At 44.9% G+C, this 19,728-nt stretch overlaps 1 protein-coding gene across 6 annotated transcripts in view; it reads left to right on the top strand.

Moving 5' to 3' along the window:
* clcn3 (chloride channel 3) overlaps positions 1-19,728 on the top strand; it is a 38,987-nt gene that overhangs the window by 7,187 nt on the left and 12,072 nt on the right. For 4 of the 6 annotated variants that reach the window (XM_042069186.1, XM_042069189.1, XM_042069190.1 and 1 more), the window contains 4 exons: positions 12,782-12,942; positions 16,032-16,131; positions 17,181-17,368; positions 17,891-18,013. In XM_042069186.1, coding sequence (XP_041925120.1) covers positions 12,782-12,942; positions 16,032-16,131; positions 17,181-17,368; positions 17,891-18,013 — 572 coding nt within the window. Of the gene's footprint in view, positions 1-4,382; positions 4,816-12,781; positions 12,943-16,031; positions 16,132-17,180; positions 17,369-17,890; positions 18,014-19,728 lie in introns of those variants that run through there. The other 2 variants (XM_042069188.1, XM_042069192.1) reach the window with 2 other exon arrangements.

The raw sequence follows: 19,728 nt of genomic DNA on the forward strand, positions 1-19,728 counted from the left end.
ACACTACAAGGTCTACTCTCTACTCGCTACTCTATGCTCAAGATGGTTGTTTATGTATCCTATAAGGCCTAATAGCCCGTAGTTATTGGCTGTTATTAGAGGAGCTGAATAGCATCTCGGTCGCACATGGGCACAACAACAAGAGTGAGCTGTTCCCCCCGGCCCCCGCCCCTCCACTCTCATTTACTGTCCTACCCACTGCGTTGGTGCAACACAGGGGCTTCTTTGTTTGTGTGTGTGTGTGTGTGTGTTGTGTGTGTGTGTGTGTGTGTGTGTGTGTGTGTGTGTGTGTGTGTGTGTGTGTGTGTGTGTGTGTTTGCACGTTATTCAGAGAGGGACCATGCTGCAGGAGTCTCTAATGACGTAATGTACATAAATTACATTTACACTTATTCATTTAGCAGACACTTTTATCCAAAGTGACTTAAAAATGACGCACAAGCTACATTGCAAAGGAGACAGAAGGAGCGAGGAAAGGAAATGCGTAGCCAGTAAACGTCAGGTGGGTTGGGTTGTTAGATTTTAGTTAGGAAAGGAGGTACTCTCGGAAGAGGTGGGTCTTACAGAGCTTTTTGAAGATAGATAGGGACGCCCCAGCTCCGGTAGCACTTGGTAGGTTGTTCCACCAACAGAGACCTACAAATGAAAATAGTCTGTATATAGTGTATCTGGTCATTTGTGGTAGGAGCATAGCACTTTGGTTGTGGTGTTGACAAACACATACTCTACCATTATGTAGTAACCCTGACCACTGTATGTGTGTGATTAAAAGTGGACAGGGTTGTGGAAAAACGATTTATAAAGGAAATGTGTCGTTATGTAAGGATATCTGGCATATTAACAGACCTTGCCACATATTAATAATTGACCACAGAAAAAAGGAAAACCTTCTGTAGCAGCTCCTACCATGATCCAAACATACTGCACCATTAATCAGTAATCCTGGAAATATGGAAATCCTGGAATATATAATGGAACAGGAATAGGTTGGTTATCGTGGTAGGAGATAAGCTATACCATAACGAAATAATTCTGCTGTCATAAGGATAGATTAACGTTTTTGTCTGACAGTCTCACCCTGTGTTTCTCTGTCTCTGTGTGAGAGATAAATGTGTTTGAGAGAGAGAAAGTAAGTGTGTGCGTGTGTGCGTTTTTGTGTGTAAAGTCATTACTGACTTCATAATTCATGAGGTGCGAAGGCAGTGTTCTCTGGCTCTGAGACAAACTCCTTTGTATGTTAGTGTGTGTGTGTGTGTGTGTGTGTGTGTGTGTGTTTGTGTGTGTGTCGGCTATCTCTGAGACACTGCTAACAGAACCCCGGACACTGGGACGGGCGGAAAGACCAACCCCAGAGTGATCTCATATCAGGTTTCGCTGCCATTCAGTAATCTACGTCCAATCACAGGCGCTCATACGGGCCAGGCGGCGTGGCATCGGGTGACCCATAACAAGGTGCCTCGGTGTCACAACCAGACACTCTCTTGCTCTCTTCTCTCCCTCGCTCTCTCTCGCTCTGTGTCAGTACAGTAAGCAACAGTTAAACGTGGCAGGAGAGCTAGCAAGGCTGGATCCAGTTCTTGTTGTTGTTGAGTGTTTCCAGGGTTTGTGGAAGAAGACCATAAAATGCTTGGGGTCAGCTGGCGTCTGATGTTTGAACACTGAGGATGGTCAGAGGAAGTGAGGTTGTATATAGACTGGGCTGGGCTTGGAGTGAGAGTAGGATATGAGGAGAGGTGTGTTCAAGGTGAGCTAAGGTGTATTTGGTGACTTGGTCAAGCCACTGTGACGCAAGTGAGGAGTAAATACAGAAGATTCCAGAAAACCGGTTTGGTGCCACAAAGAGCAGGGCAGGCACTCAAGGAAGTGACTTGAACAAAGACACAAATGCTCTCACACCTTGCTTTTCCTGTGGATACGTCTGACCGCTGGAATTACCGGAGGAGCTATTTTTACGAACCCTTATGAGTGTATGTGAACTTGAGCGAGCTGTGACTGGGGCCTATTAGCAGCACCTTGAAGAGGTGTATGGTTTCAGACCTTGGGGTAGGTCTGAGGAACAACGTGAAAGCGCTGTGGAACAGGAGATGGCGTTTGTGGCGTTGGGACTGAGGAGGACTTTGATTCAGTGAGGGCTGATCAGAGCTGGTGAGAGAGACTGGCCCCCACGAGGAAGGAGGAGTCGATGGGTGATGTCATCAACAGGTCCGGAACTGTCTTACAAGTGACCGAAAGGTATCAAGTTCAGAATCAGATAAAGATTGACAGTGTGTGCTATATTGGATGTTGATAGGTTGGCTCTGTGTTTATTTAAACAATTGTATGTATCTCTGCATGATTATAAGTCAGATGTGAGGAGGAGATAGGGTGTAGGTGGGTTGCAAAAAGGCTTGCAGAGAAAGCAGCAAGAGTAAGCAGGCTAAGGCAGCTTTAATAAGATGCCCAAAATGTTCTCCACCAATATAAATCAATCAGCTGGGCAGTCAGCTGATCAGTTAGCCAAGTTGCTGGGTGTGACTTTGTGGCCTGCCTCAACTAACGCTATGCTCCATTTTTGTGAATTTGACAAAGAGGCAGCAGAACTTTAAAAAAAAAGTGTACTCATTATTGGCGGTTATGGAAAACAGCTGTAGCACTGACAGAACGGTAGTTGTAGCTCTTGTAGCGTTGTGCCAGAGACAGGAAACACTTTGATCAGTTAGCTTGAGGGCTAACACTGTCAGTTTTCACAACAAGTACACACGACTCAAGTGCTCTCGACTCTCCTGGACGCCAGATTAGATGAAGACATATGGTTCAATTAAATGTTAATAATGTTGATGCTTGAGAATTTACTGTGTGAGTAATGAGTGGTTAAGGGGTATAGGTGATGGCTATATGTGTGGTATTAGAAAGCATTTGTGAGTAGCAGAGCCAGCAAGAAACACATACAAAATGATAAATATTTTAACATATTGGCTACCTATGTCCATATTAAATTCCCCCAAAGTCAAGCAACACCCATCGACGTGTATTATGAAGAGGCTTTTTATATGGAAACTACTCCTTCGTCTCCTGCCTAATCTGTTGGTATGCAGTAGCAGCCCCTTAATCATTCTTGAATCAGTGCACAAATCTACTTAAGATTGCCTTGAGAAGTCTATACAAAATACATAGTGTGCAGTTACTACGTTGTGTGGAGAGCACTGGCTGCAGAGAAAGATTTGGACACATTTTTTTTATATAGATATACTAATTGCGTAGTAAATCTTTCTGTGGTTTTAGTAGTTGTAAACCTGTGATGAGGTAGAAACAAGTGTGTAACTCCACGAAAACATGTTTCAGCATGAATTACTTTATGATTCAGTAGGCTGTGTTATTTTTAGAAACCCCTGCCTCTTTGTGTGTGTGTGTGTGTGTGTGTGTATACACTTGCACACTCATACTGACAGGTGCATGACTTACAATCAGAGGTCACAGTCACATAAACAGATACAGTTTACACCACCACACATACACTGTATTCTCAGCTACACAAACAAAAAGATGTTGCAGCCTTCAGCATACTACTAACTCTGTCCCTCCCAGACACACACACACACACACACACACACATACATATACACACTCGGCCTCGCACTCCACACACACACACACGTACACGTACACACATACACTGGCATGCACACACACTGTTCCTTCTGGCTCAGTGGACACAGCCTCTGAAGTGATTAAATTAATAGTCACCAGTCGCACCCAAGGTTGTGTGGTGTATGTTGCTCACACTGCTCTCCCACTATCTCATAAGCAGGGGTGAGTGGCATGTTCGGTGTAGTGGCTGCTGTCAGTTGTTGTGAAGACCACACTGACATCAAATTGTGGGCTCTCTAATAACTGTGGCGCTGAATGGGAGTATTCATGTGTTTTTACTAAAACTTATATTCATCTTGGGTTTGTGGACTCCTATGGTTGTGCTCTTGATAAATTTGTTGTATGTTGTATACAACAAATAGTGTTGTATATTTGTGTGTGTTTGTGTCTGCGGTAATGGCTGTAGATACAGTCATTGGTCTGCACTACTTATCCGGCTCGTGACTGCTGGACCATACCACTGCCACACAAGCTGTTTCTCAGCCTCTCTGCCATACTCTCCCTTTTTAGAAGCTTTGAATGGACTGTTCCATACATGGCCTGCTTGCTCCCATGCATATACCCCATCCTCCGGCCTCGGCTGTAGAATCCACCCCCTGCCCCTCCGCAAGTGAGATCTTCCAGCTCTGGGCTCGGCTGTCTCTAGTGGCAACTAAGCTGCCCTCCCTACCTCCTTACTTCCTTCCTTCTCTCCCTCACTTCTCTCCTCCTCTCTCCAGCGCGCTCCCTGTCTCCTGATCGTCTTTCCTGCGATGACATCATCAACCCAAGAGCAGTCAGCTGCTGCAGGGGGGAGAGAGAGAGAGAGAGATTAGAGCAAGTGCAACAGCGCGAGCGCGAGCGGCGCGCGCACTCACTCACATTCACACAGACTGACACATCGCACGAATCACACACACACACAGGCACACTTACGTATTCGCTTACATTCGCACTCACACACACGCAGATTCTCTGCGAGGGCCTTTACTCGGATGATGGTAAATATGGCAGTCACTCTCGTCAGATCTCCTGAGTCTGAATCTGCGCTGACGTTAGCCTAGCCGTCATAGCCTAGGGTAGCGTAGCGCAGCTCGAGCACAGCGCAGTAGGACAACACGCTCGCCATGGAGGAGCTATCGGAGGACCCCTATCTCCCCTACGACGGGGGAGGGGATACCATTCCCTTGCAAGAGATGCCGATAAAAGGTATGGCACACATTGCAGCCCTCACCCCAACCCCTCAATTTCTGTTATCCGCTAGCTTCTCCCTACTATCCACCCTCACTGCGTGCGTTTCTGTGGGTGAATGGACCTCGTCGTAGTAGTCCTACTACATCCCCAGTATGCTACGTTATCGCTTCAGCTCCGCGTAGCCTACATAACGTTACATCCGAGTGTGGTGGTTGTTTCTGCGTGCACATATAATTATGTTCACTATGTGGGTGAATAGCCAGGTAATCTTAGTCTCCCAGATGTTACTCAACACGAGCTATTCTTCTGCTTCGTTGACACTATTAGTAGATGATTTACCGTGACTGCATTTGACCTGTGTGTGTGCATGTGAGAGAGAGAGAGTTGATTTTCGTGAGGTTTGTTTGTGTGCGTGTGTCTGTGTGTTAGTCATCTCTCTCTCTCTCTCTCTCTCTCTCTCTCTCTCTCTCTGCCTCTCTGCCCCTGCGCATATCGAAGTGGAATCTATACTGTGGATACAGAGTGTGTATTGGCACAGAAGAGCAATTTCATCTAAGCTCAAAGTGTGTATGTTCAAGAGGGTGGATGCGTTTGTGTTTTTGTTTCAGGGAAGCCACAGTTTCTCTCTGGAGACCAGATTGTGTGGGTGGGTGGGTTGGTTTAGGGAAATCACTTGTTCCAGATGTTGAGCTAGCTCTTATAGGTTTGCTCCTATGTTGAGCTAGCTCTTATAGGTTTGCTCCTATGTTGAGCTCCTATAGGTTTGCCTGGTGTGCACAGTGTGAAGACTCAACAGGAAAGACTTACAACACATTTTCAGCAACTTTTCACAGGCTCTACAAAACAGCTAGTGGGTGACGGCAAACCTTTTTGTTTCGGATAATTTCTGACAGTGAGAACATATTTTTGCCATCTGAGGTTCATATACCCCAATTACACAAAAAATGTTTGGTTGGTTCCCCTCTTGTTTTTCTCTGCACCTATCTGTTGATATTCTAGGGAAGCCAATATCCAAATACTTATACTGGGAGCGTACCTATGTTCCCCGGGTCCTATGTTCCCCAGGTCCTATGTTCCACGCTTTGTATAGGACCGGGGGACACAGAACCCTTTTTTTTTTTTTTTAAAACCCAACCCTAACCCCGAGAGGGGAACATAGGGATGACCCCCTTTTTACTTTGCCAATTGTTTTTATGCTAGCAGTAGACAAGGCCTATCTACTGTTATAACTTGAGGTTCTTTGGCTTTTGCTTGGGCTTACCAACACGAGTTTACCAACTAGCTACTTCAGCAGCAAGCTACTTCATCATACTCCGTAAACCCAGAGTTTGATGTCTGAGTTTACTGGGTTGTGTGTGTGGCAGTTTACTTGTGTGTTTGCATGATTGCATCATAGAGCCACTAATTCAGAATCTGAAATGTCTACTGCTGTCAGTGCTCAGTGAATGGGAAAGGTCAGTCCCAGCACTATAACATTTCCTGACAGTTGGTCACCACCCCTGAGGTAAGACCGTTGCTTGACTCTCCTGAACCTTATCTGTGGGTAAGATATGACTGGCCTGTTATGTTCAGTGAACCTGAAAAGTTGGTTCACAGCTGGTACCAAAAGATGACTGTTTTTTGTTCCATTCTGCATTTTGTAGCGGACGATAAATCAATGTTATGTGCCAATTAGCTTGCTGCCATTGTGCAACATTCTCCGTGGCATTCTCTGTTGCATCCTCGATTACAGTGGTTCTGCTTAAAACTGCAGGAGAGCCGAGCCCCTCAGGGTTTGACCACTCCTGGTTCTGGACCCGACCACTAACAGAATCGAGAGCAGTTGCCTTTCATTTGTCCTTCTATCAGAACCAAGAATGTCAATAGTTTGTGCTATATGTCAAATGTCTGTTTGCATCTTCAAGAAAATTAATTTCTGAATTTGAATTTGATTTGGAAAACTAACAGCAAAGGCTGACTCGAAAAATTGACAACAGTGACCAATGTGACCATAGTTACTGATCAAATAGATTCCAAACTGCAACCTGGCTTCACACTGCACAATGCTCTGAATATAACCTTATGTTGACCCAGGTTAATCAATCTCTGGCCATTAGTGATCACCCACAAGCTTCTACCACGTACACAGAGAGACACAACACATTTGTAAACACATATTAGCATTAGCATCTGTCTGGGTGTGTTGTACACCATTCCCCTGAACCGCCTATTTACAGTGTTAACATGACTGTGCTAAACTGTGTCATACAGAAACCTGTGGATCACATGACTGTGCTAAACTGTGTCATACAGACACCTGTGGATCACATGACTGTGCTAAACTGTGGCATACAGACACCTGGGGATCACATGACTGTGCTAAACTGTGTCATACAGAAACCTGTGGATCACATGACTGTGCTAAACTGTGTCATACAGAAACCTGTGGATCACATGAATGTGCTAAACTGTGTCATATATAGCAACCTGTGGATCACATGACTGTGGTGTGTGTGTGTGTGTGTGTGTGTGTGTGTGTGTGTGTGTTTCTGTAACACCTTTTCAGGAAGAATACAATGCTATTCTGTGTCCCTGAGTTGAGGAAACAAAAACACTTATTGTGGCACCGTTGTGGATTCTGCAATTGCATTTGTTTCTGCCATTATTGAACTGAACAAATTTGCTGCCTTCCCTAGAGTGGTGGGCTCTTTTTTTTCTTTCTGTCTTTCTTTCTGTCTATCTTTTTCTCTCTCTCTCTCTCTCTGCACAACCCCCTCCTCAGTAGCTATCTTCTCTATCTCTGTTTTGCATATCATCTTTAGAACTGGTTCCTCTGTTTGCTATGGTGAACAAGCAAAAAAATGACGGAACACACTGGGCAAGTTGCAATGATGATGTTTGCCACATGTGCAAGTTCTGTATCTGTCTGAATGTGTGTGTCCTGACCCTGCCTCAGGTTCACGGGTCAGGTCAAACCAAAACACCAGCACAGCTTAACATGCTGTCCACTGGTGTGTGTGTGTGCGTGTGTGTGCATCTGCATCTGTGCGTGTCTGTGTGTGTGTGTGTCTTCCCATTCATCCATCAGAGCGGATGTCTGCTCAGGTGCGCTGGGCTCTCTGGTAGAACAGTTTTTAGTGGCAGCAGGAGTGGACAGCCTGTGTTCTTGAGTTTATCAGCTTTGGGGGCCACCAGGCCACAGTAACGCCCAGAGCTTACGTAAACTAAGCTCACCACACACACACACACACACACACACACACACACACACACACACACACACACACACACACACACACACTGTTGTGCATTACATACTTGAAAATACCTTTAAATTGTGTGTGTGTGAGAGAGGGAGAGGTGACGTATTAGCACCTGAATCAGTGAAGCAGCTGTGCTGCTGTAGTGCCTCTATTCTGCCCACCTTGTCTGTTAAGGTCACAAGGTTATAGTCATACTACTAGACTGATTTCTTACTTGTCTCTTTCTGACGAGCACACACACACACATATACACACACACACACGTAGTTGTAGTCAGCATGGGTCTAATCTGCATCCGGCCCACTGTGTTTTGTTCTGAGTCACCAGCAGCTGAGATTCTAAATCACCTGTCAATCCTCTCCACTCGCGTCATGCCGCTTCTCTCTCTCTCTCTCTCTCTCTCTCTCTCTCTCTCTCTCTCTCTCTCTCTCTCTCTCTCTCTCTCTCTCTCTCTCTCTCTCTCTCTCTAAATCACCTGTCTCTCCTCTCCCCTCACATCAATGCAATTATTTATGCAAGCACATTGAATTACCTCAGTGAAATGCACTTTATTAAATAAACTTGCCTTGCCTGACCTCTTCCTCCTCTCATCCTTTGTCTTGCCTCAGGCCCTCTCTACTTCTTCACTTCATTTTCCTTTTTTTCTCCCTCCCTCCTAGTCTCCTCCTCTCCTTCCCTCTCCTTTCTGCTGCTTTCGTCTCCACCTTCAGCCACCCCCCCCCCCCCCCCCCCCCCCACCTAATGCACCCCCCGACACAACCACCCTTATGGTCAGCAAGGTGTTCCCCAGTCAAGAGTGCTAGCGTTAGCATTTAGCGCTGACCCATATGGCTGAATGCAAAATTAAGCAGTCTGCCTGCCACTGTAACACCGCTGTTATGAATCACAAGACCATAGTATAAGGCTGTTAGCAGTAGTACTTAGCCTTGCCTCATTGTTAGTATTTGCTTGTAGTCCTGCTCCACCTATTTCAATAGGAAACTAAGCTAAGAGTCTTCTATATGTGCCTGTATCTTTGTTATGTTTGCTGACACTTGCAAAGCATTGCTTTAGGCTGGATGGATTGGTGTGGCTTTTCTGGAGCTGGTGTGAAGTGGCCACTCTGGTCAGTGTCACCAGACGATGCAATTGATCGCTTGCCATGCAGCGGGGTGGCACATTGCTGGAACTTTCTGCACTCACCCACCAATGGTGCGCCACACTCCAGCAGCAGAAGACTTTACAAACCACATCAAGCATCCACAATGACTCGCCAAACCCTCCCATCTAAACCACAATTCACTTGCCTTGTGGTTGTGAGGATTATAGACACACACACACACACACACACACACACACACACAGGTGCATTGGCCTCTTATGCTGCAGTTGCAGAAACGTTGGCGATAAATGGTGCAGTGGCAGTGCGAAGTCACGAGCGTGAAATTGGTTGGAGCCAAAATGGCTGCTGCATCGAAGTTTGGGGGGGGGGGGGGGGTGTTCCGTTTTTTTATGGCTGTGAATGAGCCTTAATGCTCATCAGAGGGAGGACTCCTTTATAAACAAATCTGAGATGGTCACTGTGTGGTGATGCAGATGCAGACTTGACCAATCAAAATGGCTCCTTGCCCTGTTTGTGCAGTCAGAGAGGGGGGAGGGGGGGTGGAAGGAGAGAGAGAGAGAGAGTGAGTGAGTGAGGCAGCAGAAAGAGAGAAGTAGTGTTGTTATGGCCTCAGGCCCCTGTTGCTGTGACTCTGCTGTGTGTGCGTGTGTCACTCCCTGATGTGGGTAGTGCGCCTGTGTATGTGCGTGCAATAATTGTGCGTGTCTGTGTGTGGTGCTTGTAGGCCGTACATGGTGACTATTTATGTCTGTGTTTGAATGTGATTCTGTAATGACGGGTCACCTTCTGTTTCACATACGTGTATAGCAGATATGCCAGACATGTTCACAGGCTTAGGGTATACAGTTTGTGTATGTGGGTGTGTGTGTGTGTGTGTGTGTGTGTTAGAGAGATAGTAAGAGAGAGAAAGAGAGAGGCTGCATCTCAGGCCTGATAATAGTGTGTCTGTTTTTCTTGAGTGGTGTCGACTCAGCAGGCATTGAATGCAGAGCTTCTCCACAGCCTGAATGTACTCCCCCTAGGCTAGACTCACAGCTGTCTCTTGACTCTTTATTTATTGTTAGCCTATAGGCCTGTCTGGCTTTAGAGATGTGTAGGATAGACAAGACAGAATGGAAAGGCTGCATGTGAATATCCTAATTCTTGTGTGAGTTGATGTACAGTAGTGTTTGTTTCATGTTGGCATCTAGTTCTTAGGCTACGTTTATACAGTGACGATGAAAAGAGAAGACGCAGAAGTGGCATCTCGTCTTCATTTTTTTATTCGCGTTTAGACGAGCATTCTCAGGGGGAAATCTTTGTTTATATGAAGATGCAAGAGTATGTGATATTCGATTGGATATGCATTCTAGACCGCTGGGTGGTGGTGTGATAGAACCCCGGTACGTCACGCGCAGACATTCTAGTTTGACAGTTTAGCCAGAGAGGTAATCAAGGATCTTTGGTTTAGCCGTTTAGACGGAGACGCAACCCGGGTCGTCTTTAAAACTCTACACTCTGGAAGGAGTCTTCAGATTTTTGCGTCTTCAAGCCCTGATGGCGGGGTCGGCGTGTAAACGAAAAGCACTTATGATAAAATATTTTCTCGTCTTCCTTCGCAATCGTTCTCGTATAAACGGCCCCTTAGTGGTCAGTTTTTCCTGTGGAGTCTTTACATTCCACGTGGACTACTTAACATTCTGTTCCGGATTTTGACTGTGGTATCATGACTGTGGTCTTGATAGTGACCTTACTATGGCATTAAAAGAAACAACTACCCTTAGAGTGTGCAAGAGTCCCTAGGTGTAGTGTTTCGTTTTTATGGTTCATTAGGCTATCTAAGGTCTCTGTGTTTTGTCTAAGGTGTGGTTATCATTCGATTGTCAAACAAAACCTTGAATATCAGCTGGTGAGCCATGACTTCATGACGTCTTTGTACGAATGTGTGTGCACAAGCTTCAATGAAAACGGAGAGACTGAAAGACCTTGATCAGTGAGCTTATCACTCTGCCTGGTCCTTTCCAGGCTGGGGGTTTTGATCATGTGCTGTGTGCTCGTAATGGTCAATGTACACTTGGATCTTTCACATGCCAAATCCTTCCTGCTGCCTGTACTGCGATAAAGTATGTGTGTGTTTGCGTGTGTGTGAATGAGAGGGCATGAATGGCAACAGAATGGCTGCACTTGTGATGAGGGATTGTAAATTCCCTGTTTGAATGGTTCCTAAGACGCATACAACACACTCTGAAGTGTGTATTCAAGTATAGTCCAGAGGTGCGTTCAAATTCGGCAAACGTTGGCAAATGCTTGTGGTGAACATGTTTTCTCTCGTTCTCTCTCATTCTCACGTTACCTTCATCAAGCTCACATCCAGTTCCACTGTATGTTCGCGGAGAACTACCTCCTCAGGCTGTTCGCCAAAAACTCAAGGCAAACAGAAACCTGTTTGCAAACGCTCGCCTATGTTTGTAAATTTGAACCCACCTCAGGACTACAGGTGTCTTTACAGTTCTTTTGGCTGCTAGTTAAAGGGAACCCTATAAACCTGCTTTTGCCATCATCAGAGGATCTGTAGTGAATAGCAGACCAAAGTCCCATTACACAGCAAAGGCCTGCTAGGTTTAGATCTCAGAGGGATTTTCAGTTAGAAAAATCTACATGAGGAGCCTTTGATCCACCATCAGTCATGGCACAGTTTCTGAAAACATTTAGGTTTCATTTATATTTTATTCATAAAGAACATACATTTGTGTGATATGTTTCACTAGAGCTCTGGCGGGCTCCATTCATGCAACTGAGCTCTGGCGGGCTCCATCCTGGCTCTAGTATCTCACTATGTGCATTTCCCACAATGCCATGGAGCGAAGGCAAGTTAAGCTGCTTAACTGGCGTGTCTGTTAGCGTAGCATGGTTGCTAGCTTCCATGTGCTCCCTCTTGACTGCTGTTTGCTCTTGAGAGGTCAGTAAGATTAGGCTACTCTCTGGGCACCAGAGAATCCAGGTCAAATTCAGTGCTATGGACACTAGGTTGATTTTGAGTTTAACAAAACTCACCTGGAACCTTGGGGCAAAATTAGTTTTTAGGTGAACTTTGTTACTTTATTATGTTTTACTTTTTGTGTTCCTCATGGTGTTACATTTGTTGTATTTGAGTAATGCCAGAGGTTGCCAGAGGTTGTTTGAGAGGCTTACTAGAAGTCAACCGATATCGATCTTTAGAAAGTAGGGTCTACCGATGGCCATTATAGCCTATGCTGCCCTTTTTGGCTGATATTAGGTTGTTTTTTTCCCTCTATTTGCATTATAAAGAATGATGTGATGATAAGAGTGTAAGCTTTTCCATTTTCTCCCAGGAGCAATGTTGAACTCTTCCAAAAGTTGTGGCTGAAGTCTGCTGGTAATTTAATTGACAGAAGGGGCAGTGTGCATCATCTGTTGGGGGAGTGATTCACAGTCTAGGGACAACTTTTCCAGGAACATTTTAAAGGGGAAACTAATTGATTTTTCTTTTTTCCCCTCTCATCTCCTCTCCTCTTATCTCCTTTCTCTCCCCTATTGGCTATATCTTTATTCCCTCTCTCCTCTCATCCTCCCTCTCTGTCACGGCTGCGTTCCCTTCCTGTCCACTCTTCCTCTTCCTCCTCCTCCTCTGCGACAGGTTCTAACTACGCCATGTCTAACGGTGGCGGGGTGGTGAGCAGCTCCACCCACCTGCTGGACCTGCTGGAGGAGCCCATCCCAGGCGTGGGCACCTACGACGATTTCCACACTATCGACTGGGTGCGCGAGAAATGCAAGGACCGCGAGCGGCACCGCAAGGTAGCTGAAAACACACACACACACACACACACTCCCTAACTACAAGTGACACCGCAAAGTAGCTCAAAGCATACAAATACGCAAACTCAGAACCTCCCTCTGTTAGTGTGTTTACATCCAGTTAAAGAGCCAGACACCTGCAGAATCCCCAGGAGACCCTTTGTTTGGCACACTGTTTTGGCCAACTCCTTTTCCCATCAACAGGGAACGGGTTGCGTAATATGGTTTGTGCACCAAAGATTGAACCATTCGGAGCATTTCAGTCCAAAATAAATTTGTTCAGCGAATCTGAATAGTTGGTTCATGGCTGGAACCAAAAGATGACTGTTTTTGTTCCATTCTGCAGTTTGTAGAGAAAGGTAATTCTCTACGATGTTATGTGCTAATTAGCTTGCTGCCATGGTGCATTGTGCAACATTCTCCCTTGCATTCTCTGTTGCATCATTGATTACAGTGGTTCAGCTTAAAACTGCTGGAAAGCCTCAGGGTCTGACCACTCCTGGTTCTGGACCCAACCACTAGCAGAATCAAGAGCAGTTGCCTTTTGTTTGTCCTTCTGTCAGAACCAAGAATGTCAATAGTTTTTAATGTCTGTTTGCATCTTCAAGAAAGAGAATTCCTGAATTTGAAATTGATTTGGAAATCTAACAGCAAAGGCTGACTTGAACTTCTACTGAAATTGACAACAGTGACCATAGTTACTGACCAAATACATAGATTCCAGACCCACTGCAACCTGGCTTCACACTGCACAAGCTTGCCTTTACAATATTCGTCTTACTTTAAGCGTTCATGTGAGACTAGAACTGTCAACTTTAGGCAGCTTTCGAAGACCAATACCCCTATATACAGTACACTTTTGCCCTCACACATTCATACACTTTCTCATAAATCTGTTCTGTGTGCTTTTTGTCATTCCTTATTCCGAGATAAGATCACTCAGGCTGCTCAAGTCTTGACAGAACACAAAGGTACAGGATTCCAGAATAGTGAAACATATTCATTATGAGCTGCCTGTCATAGTTAAACACTCTTGCAGCTTAACCTGTAAGAGTACAATGCCATGAATGCCATTTTTTTTCAGATATCTGGCAAGAAGCACAGATGAAAGGTGGCCAATATCTTGTGTTATTTACAGTATCTTATTTATTAAGTAATAGTAATTCTTCATCTGAATATCTATATGCAAATCAATACTGTCTCACTTACTGAATGTCTGACTGTCTCTCTCACCTCACTTACTCACTCACTAACCTATATCTATCTATCTCTTTCTCTCTCTCTCTCTCTCCCTCCCTCCCTCCTTCTCTCTCTCTCCCCTCTCTCGCTCTTTCTCTGTTTCTCTCTCTCCTAACATCCATATGCATGTGCACTTTGGCGTGTTGCAAGCCTGTAAGCCTGTTGTGGCTGTCACTCCAGCAGCCATGGGCCCCCTCTATAGGCCTGTAGAGTAGAAATACAGACTCTAGTCTTCACTAGACAACCCACCAACCCCCCACCCACCCACCCTTAATCGAGTTTCAGTTTTGTCAAAAAGTCATGAGTAATTTCCATGAGACTTTCATCCCCTAATGAATTGGAAAAGCCCTAGAATTCTAAAAATAACAAGGTCAACCAAGTACTCACAGATGTGCATACACACACACACACACACACACACACAAACAGTTACAGTGCGAATAATGTGGCCTTGTTTTGTGCGGCTTTTTCTTGATGCTTGATCAGCATCATGTGATGAGACGAAGTAAGAGGAAGTCTTTCAGTCAGCGTCTGGTCCTCAATTAGACGTGTGTGTGTGTGTCTTGTCTGTAGTGTGTGCACCTAAAAAGTGCTCTTTGTCTGCATTGATATTATTAACTCAGTGTGTGTGTGTTTATAAGTTAAAATTTCAGTGGTTACCCTGATGTAACGAAACTCTACAACATAAGCAGAAGATTTGTGTTCGCCTTGAGGTGTGTATGTGTGTGTGTGTGTGCGTGCACACCCACCCGCCTGTATTGGGTCCCACCGTTTTGCTTACTGTGCAGTCTCTTTTTCTCACTCCCTCAGTCTTTCTCTCACCCTTGTGTTTCTCCTTTCTCTGCTCTCTCCTCTTCCTCTTTCTATATTTCTCCATCTCTCCTTTCTTTCCATCTCTCTCTCCTTTACTCTCCATCTCTGTTTTAACTGTTTCATTTCAACTCCTATTATCTCTCTCTCTCTCTCTCTCTCTCTCTCTCTCTCTCTCTCTCTCTCTCTGTCGCTCTCTCTGAACTGTGTAAATGTAATAAAGCAGAGGCAGCATCCGGCTAACGGCAGACTGAAACTGTCTTGGCTCTGATCCATCATATCTGGGCCATATCTGGGCCATATCTGGGCCATACCTCAGCCATTCCTGCGCGTTGTTCGCCACTCATGCGTTCCTAGATACACCATGTATCATTTGTGTATCATTTGAATATCTCTTCTGTAATAGGCTACTCCCTTCTTCCCGGAGTGTAGCATAAAACACAACAGAGAATGAGAGCTGGGGTTGACTTCCTGCTTTTAACAGCTTAGTGCTTGTCAGTTAGCATTAGGAACGGGTCAGTGTGTGTGTGTGTGTTTTGGCAGAGGCATGAGTGTGTGTATCTGTAGACCTCTCTGAGCATGACCGTAACTCTGTTTACCCTGTTTTAACTGTAACCCTGTTTACAGAGTTAAGAGATGAGTCCACTAGTTGTGTTGTAACCAGTCGATTACTAGTTGTCATGTACCGGTACAATGCTGGTTCTAACATAGATAATGCTAGCTGTTGGCAGCATGTGTTTCATCTTTAGATGGTTATCTAGAGCAGACAACCCACTAATGAATTGAGTGTTCACTTGACAACAGTAAACTGGTGATCTATAAGTAAGTATATATACTTTTTTGATCCCGTGAGGGAAATTTGATGTTTGTAATGATTGTGGACTAGCTAGTCAAAAGGTTAACATCACAAAATTCCACAAAAAAAAACAGAAGTGCTGTTTCACATCACAATCACGTGCACGCGCGCACACACACACACACACACACACACTGGATGCATAGGTTTGATCTTTCCTCCATGTGTTTGTGTGTCTGTGCAGATAAACAGTAAAAAGAAGGAGTCAGCATGGGAGTTCACCAAGAGCCTCTATGACGCCTGGTCAGGATGGCTGGTGGTCACCCTCACTGGCCTGGCATCAGGTAGGACTGCTGCATACACACACACACACACACACACACACACACATTGTGAAGAACAGTATCTTATGTGGAGGAAACTTGACATTCAAACATACAGGCATTAAAACATTTTCTATTTCTCTCCCACTCGGGCACACACGCTCACTCACACACTCAGACACTTACACACACACACACACATTTTTGTTATATGCACATTCCACTGCCTTCTCTGTTCCCTCCTGGGGTCCCAGGAGAGCGCAGCTGTTATAGAAAGGAGATCTGAATATGTGAGATCCATCTCCATTTCAGTCTCTCTGTCCACATTAGGCCGCCCTCTGTGCTGGAAAACTCGTCAGCACCGACATCAGCCGCATAATGAATCAAATCTTCAACAATTTGTTGTCTAACGAGCTAAACAAGCTCAATTGGACTGAATTAAATTGCCCAGGAAAAAGGAAGTCATTGTTGCCAGGGCAACAGCTGCCATAGCACATCCCCAGAGGTCATCATTGGTGTCTCTGGCCAAAAGCAGTATGGCCAAAACCATAATGGAGTAATGGCTGAATTTGCTACATGACCTTTTTATTTGACTCTCAGTAATCGATTCCTGTGCTTCTCTTGATTGGCACTTAGGCGCTCAGTCTTTCAAGAGCCAGGCTAAGCTACCTGTGATGTAACCAATTGTCGTGTGTGTGTGTGTGTGTGTGTGTGTGTGTGTGTGTGTGAGAGAGAGAGAGAGAGAGAGAGAGAGACACCAACAGATGGTAGAAAGGCCTGTCACATCTTGCATCTTCCGAAAGATGAGAATGATTGAAATATAGTGAAGCATGCCGTTCTTACATCTAACTCAAAAGGTTTAGAAAATATTTGTCGACATTTTGTCTCTGTAATGACACATTCCAGAACCATTTTGTCTTGCAAATCAGACATGTTGAAGACGCTGCTGCTGTACATCAGAGCAGACAAAGACCGTCTGCCACGCAGGAGAATCAAAGAACACTGCCATCTGCTCACCTTCCGCCCTCGTGGTCACCATGGTCACTGTGTTCTCCCTGTGCTCCCCGTAGGGGCGCTGGCCGGCGTGATCGACATCGCGGCCGACTGGATGAACGACATCAAGGAGGGCGTGTGCTTGACGGCCATGTGGTTCAACCACGAGCAGTGCTGCTGGGGCTCCAACGAGACCACCTTCGCCGAGCGCGACAAGTGCCCGCAATGGAAGACGTGGGCCGAGCTCATCCTGGGGCAAGCAGAGGTAGGACGGACGGATGGATGGATAGAGGCTATTTTGTGTCTGTTCTTTCTTGCATAGAGTTGAACCCCAAATGAAGCAAGCACCAGACAAAAGACAATACTTTGTGCTGGATATGTGAATAAAAATAAGTATTTCTATCTTTCCTTATCAAATAAGAAATCAAATTAAAAATGGGTATGAGTGAATAATTATGGGCTTTACTGTAGGTGACTCTGTTGCAGATTTGATTGACCATGTACTGCATGATGCAGACTTTGATGTATTCCAGATTGTCAACAGTGAATAAAATTGCATTTCTTTATAATATTTTAGTCAGCATCACAGACACTGCTTTGATCCGTATGAACAGTGTATTCCTTGCTGAATATCTCTGAGTGAATGCTCACAGTGAAAGGTATTTTTTAATGTAGATAATTCACAGCTGAAGGTTGATGCCTAGACAGGTGGAATGAATGGCTGTAATGTTCAGACATGTTCTTGACTCCTCCTCCTCTTCCTCCTTGTCGTCCTCCTCTTCCTCAGGGTCCGGGCTCCTACATCATGAACTACTTCATGTACACGTACTGGGCCCTGTCCTTCGCCTTCACGGCTGTCTGCCTGGTGAAGGTGTTCGCCCCCTACGCCTGCGGCTCAGGGATCCCTGAGGTAAGACCCATGGACACACACAGTACGGCCAGATACAGGGGACGTGTGTGTGCGTGTGCGTGCGTGCGTGTGTGTGCGTGCGTGCGTGGGGGTGCTTCTACCTGAAGTGCTCCAAGTCTGCTGGTGAATGGTGTAGATCAGTTTTTTTTTTTTCTTGTACTGTGTGTAGAACATTTTCTCATTCCGTTTCTCTCTTGCTACATTGCCACGAGTCATGTGTAGCCATTAGGTAATAACATCAACCCCAGAAATATGAGAGCAACTGTAGGGGAAAGTTTATGAGTTCATATCATACATCTTAGGTAATGGCTGCACATGACATAAAGACGGATTTTCACTTGGTTGAGACGCAGATTAAACTCGCTGGCCTCAATCTCCAGTGGCTGCTGGCCTTATGATTAAGCTTGGGAATGTTAGACTGGATTTCTGCAGCATGGAGCCGCTAGAGACTATATCTCTGCTCAGGTTTCATAAGGATTAGAGTCTGGAAATGCCCAACCGAGAAGGGCTCAGTCACACAGATTTGTGGAGGACTAATAGGAAGCAAGGGGTTGGGGAATAGTTGATCCAGTAACTTTGAGTTAAATTTTAAATTACACTCATGCTCATTTAGGACATATCCAAACAATGGGTGTTGTGGAGCAGTGGTAACATCAAAGATCTTAGATAAGATCCCTCTAGAATCTTTGGTAACGTCACTGCCGACCAATTGGTCGGCCTGGGCTTGATTCTCAAACTCGCCGTTATGAGTGTGTCGCTTTGGATAAAAGTGTCTGTGAATACCAGTCAAGTTTATCTTTAACTTTAAACCAAATAACACAATTTTATGTATCTGCCGAGTACAATGAACACTGTGTAATGAATAACAAACTAGAGTGCTTTTTTGAGGAAATGGGAAAATGTGGTGGAAAATGTGCCTTGGGCATGGGACAGGTGAATAATTGTAAACACTGGTGTCAGTCAATGAGATCATACAGTATGTTGGTTAGAGGTCTGTAATAAGCACAAAGAGGTTATTGATTACAGTGATTTTAGAATAGCTGAAGGGCATTGTTGATCTTGACACAAAGTCCCTAAAATCTCATTGGTTCTTGTGGAGTATTTGTGACCAACGATCTTGCGGAGCTTTTTGCTTTTTTAAGATCGTCATCATTTCATAAAGTTTATGTTTAGAAATGTAAGTGTTTCTATGCCTTTTCTGTCAGGATGTATGAATGTATGCATCTTTTGTAAAGAATACGCTGAATGAGAGTAAAGTAGATATATGTCATTTTTACCAGTTGACGATGTTCCTCTGCTGTTACAGTACGAGTTTCAACCTTTAACTTAAATACACCTTTGGAATGTGTCTGTTCTTGATTTTACTTACATTTATTACATCTGTTTAGTGACATGTCGGCCAAATAATTGAATGTGAATGAACTTAGTTTAACGCAGAGCTGAAGGTGGCTGGTGGTCTAGCCAAGCAGTGTCAGAATTAGCCATGCCAGTCAGCGGGTTGCCCCCTTGTGGACTATTGCAGTATGACGGGACGGCTGTAGCACATCCAGACAACAGATGTAGCACATGCAGAAGTGATGTGGAAGGATGAGATTGATGTGAAACAGGAACGATTTTTGAGTCTTTGTTGAATCCGTTGTAATCATCCAAACTTATAATTCTTACGTTACCTCACCTGACAACAGACATACAACTGTGTCCAAGAGTGGCCAGAC

The sequence above is a fragment of the Alosa sapidissima genome, chromosome 18 (assembly GCF_018492685.1).
Source record: "Alosa sapidissima isolate fAloSap1 chromosome 18, fAloSap1.pri, whole genome shotgun sequence".
In the NCBI taxonomy this organism is placed as follows: Eukaryota; Metazoa; Chordata; class Actinopteri; order Clupeiformes; family Clupeidae; genus Alosa; species Alosa sapidissima.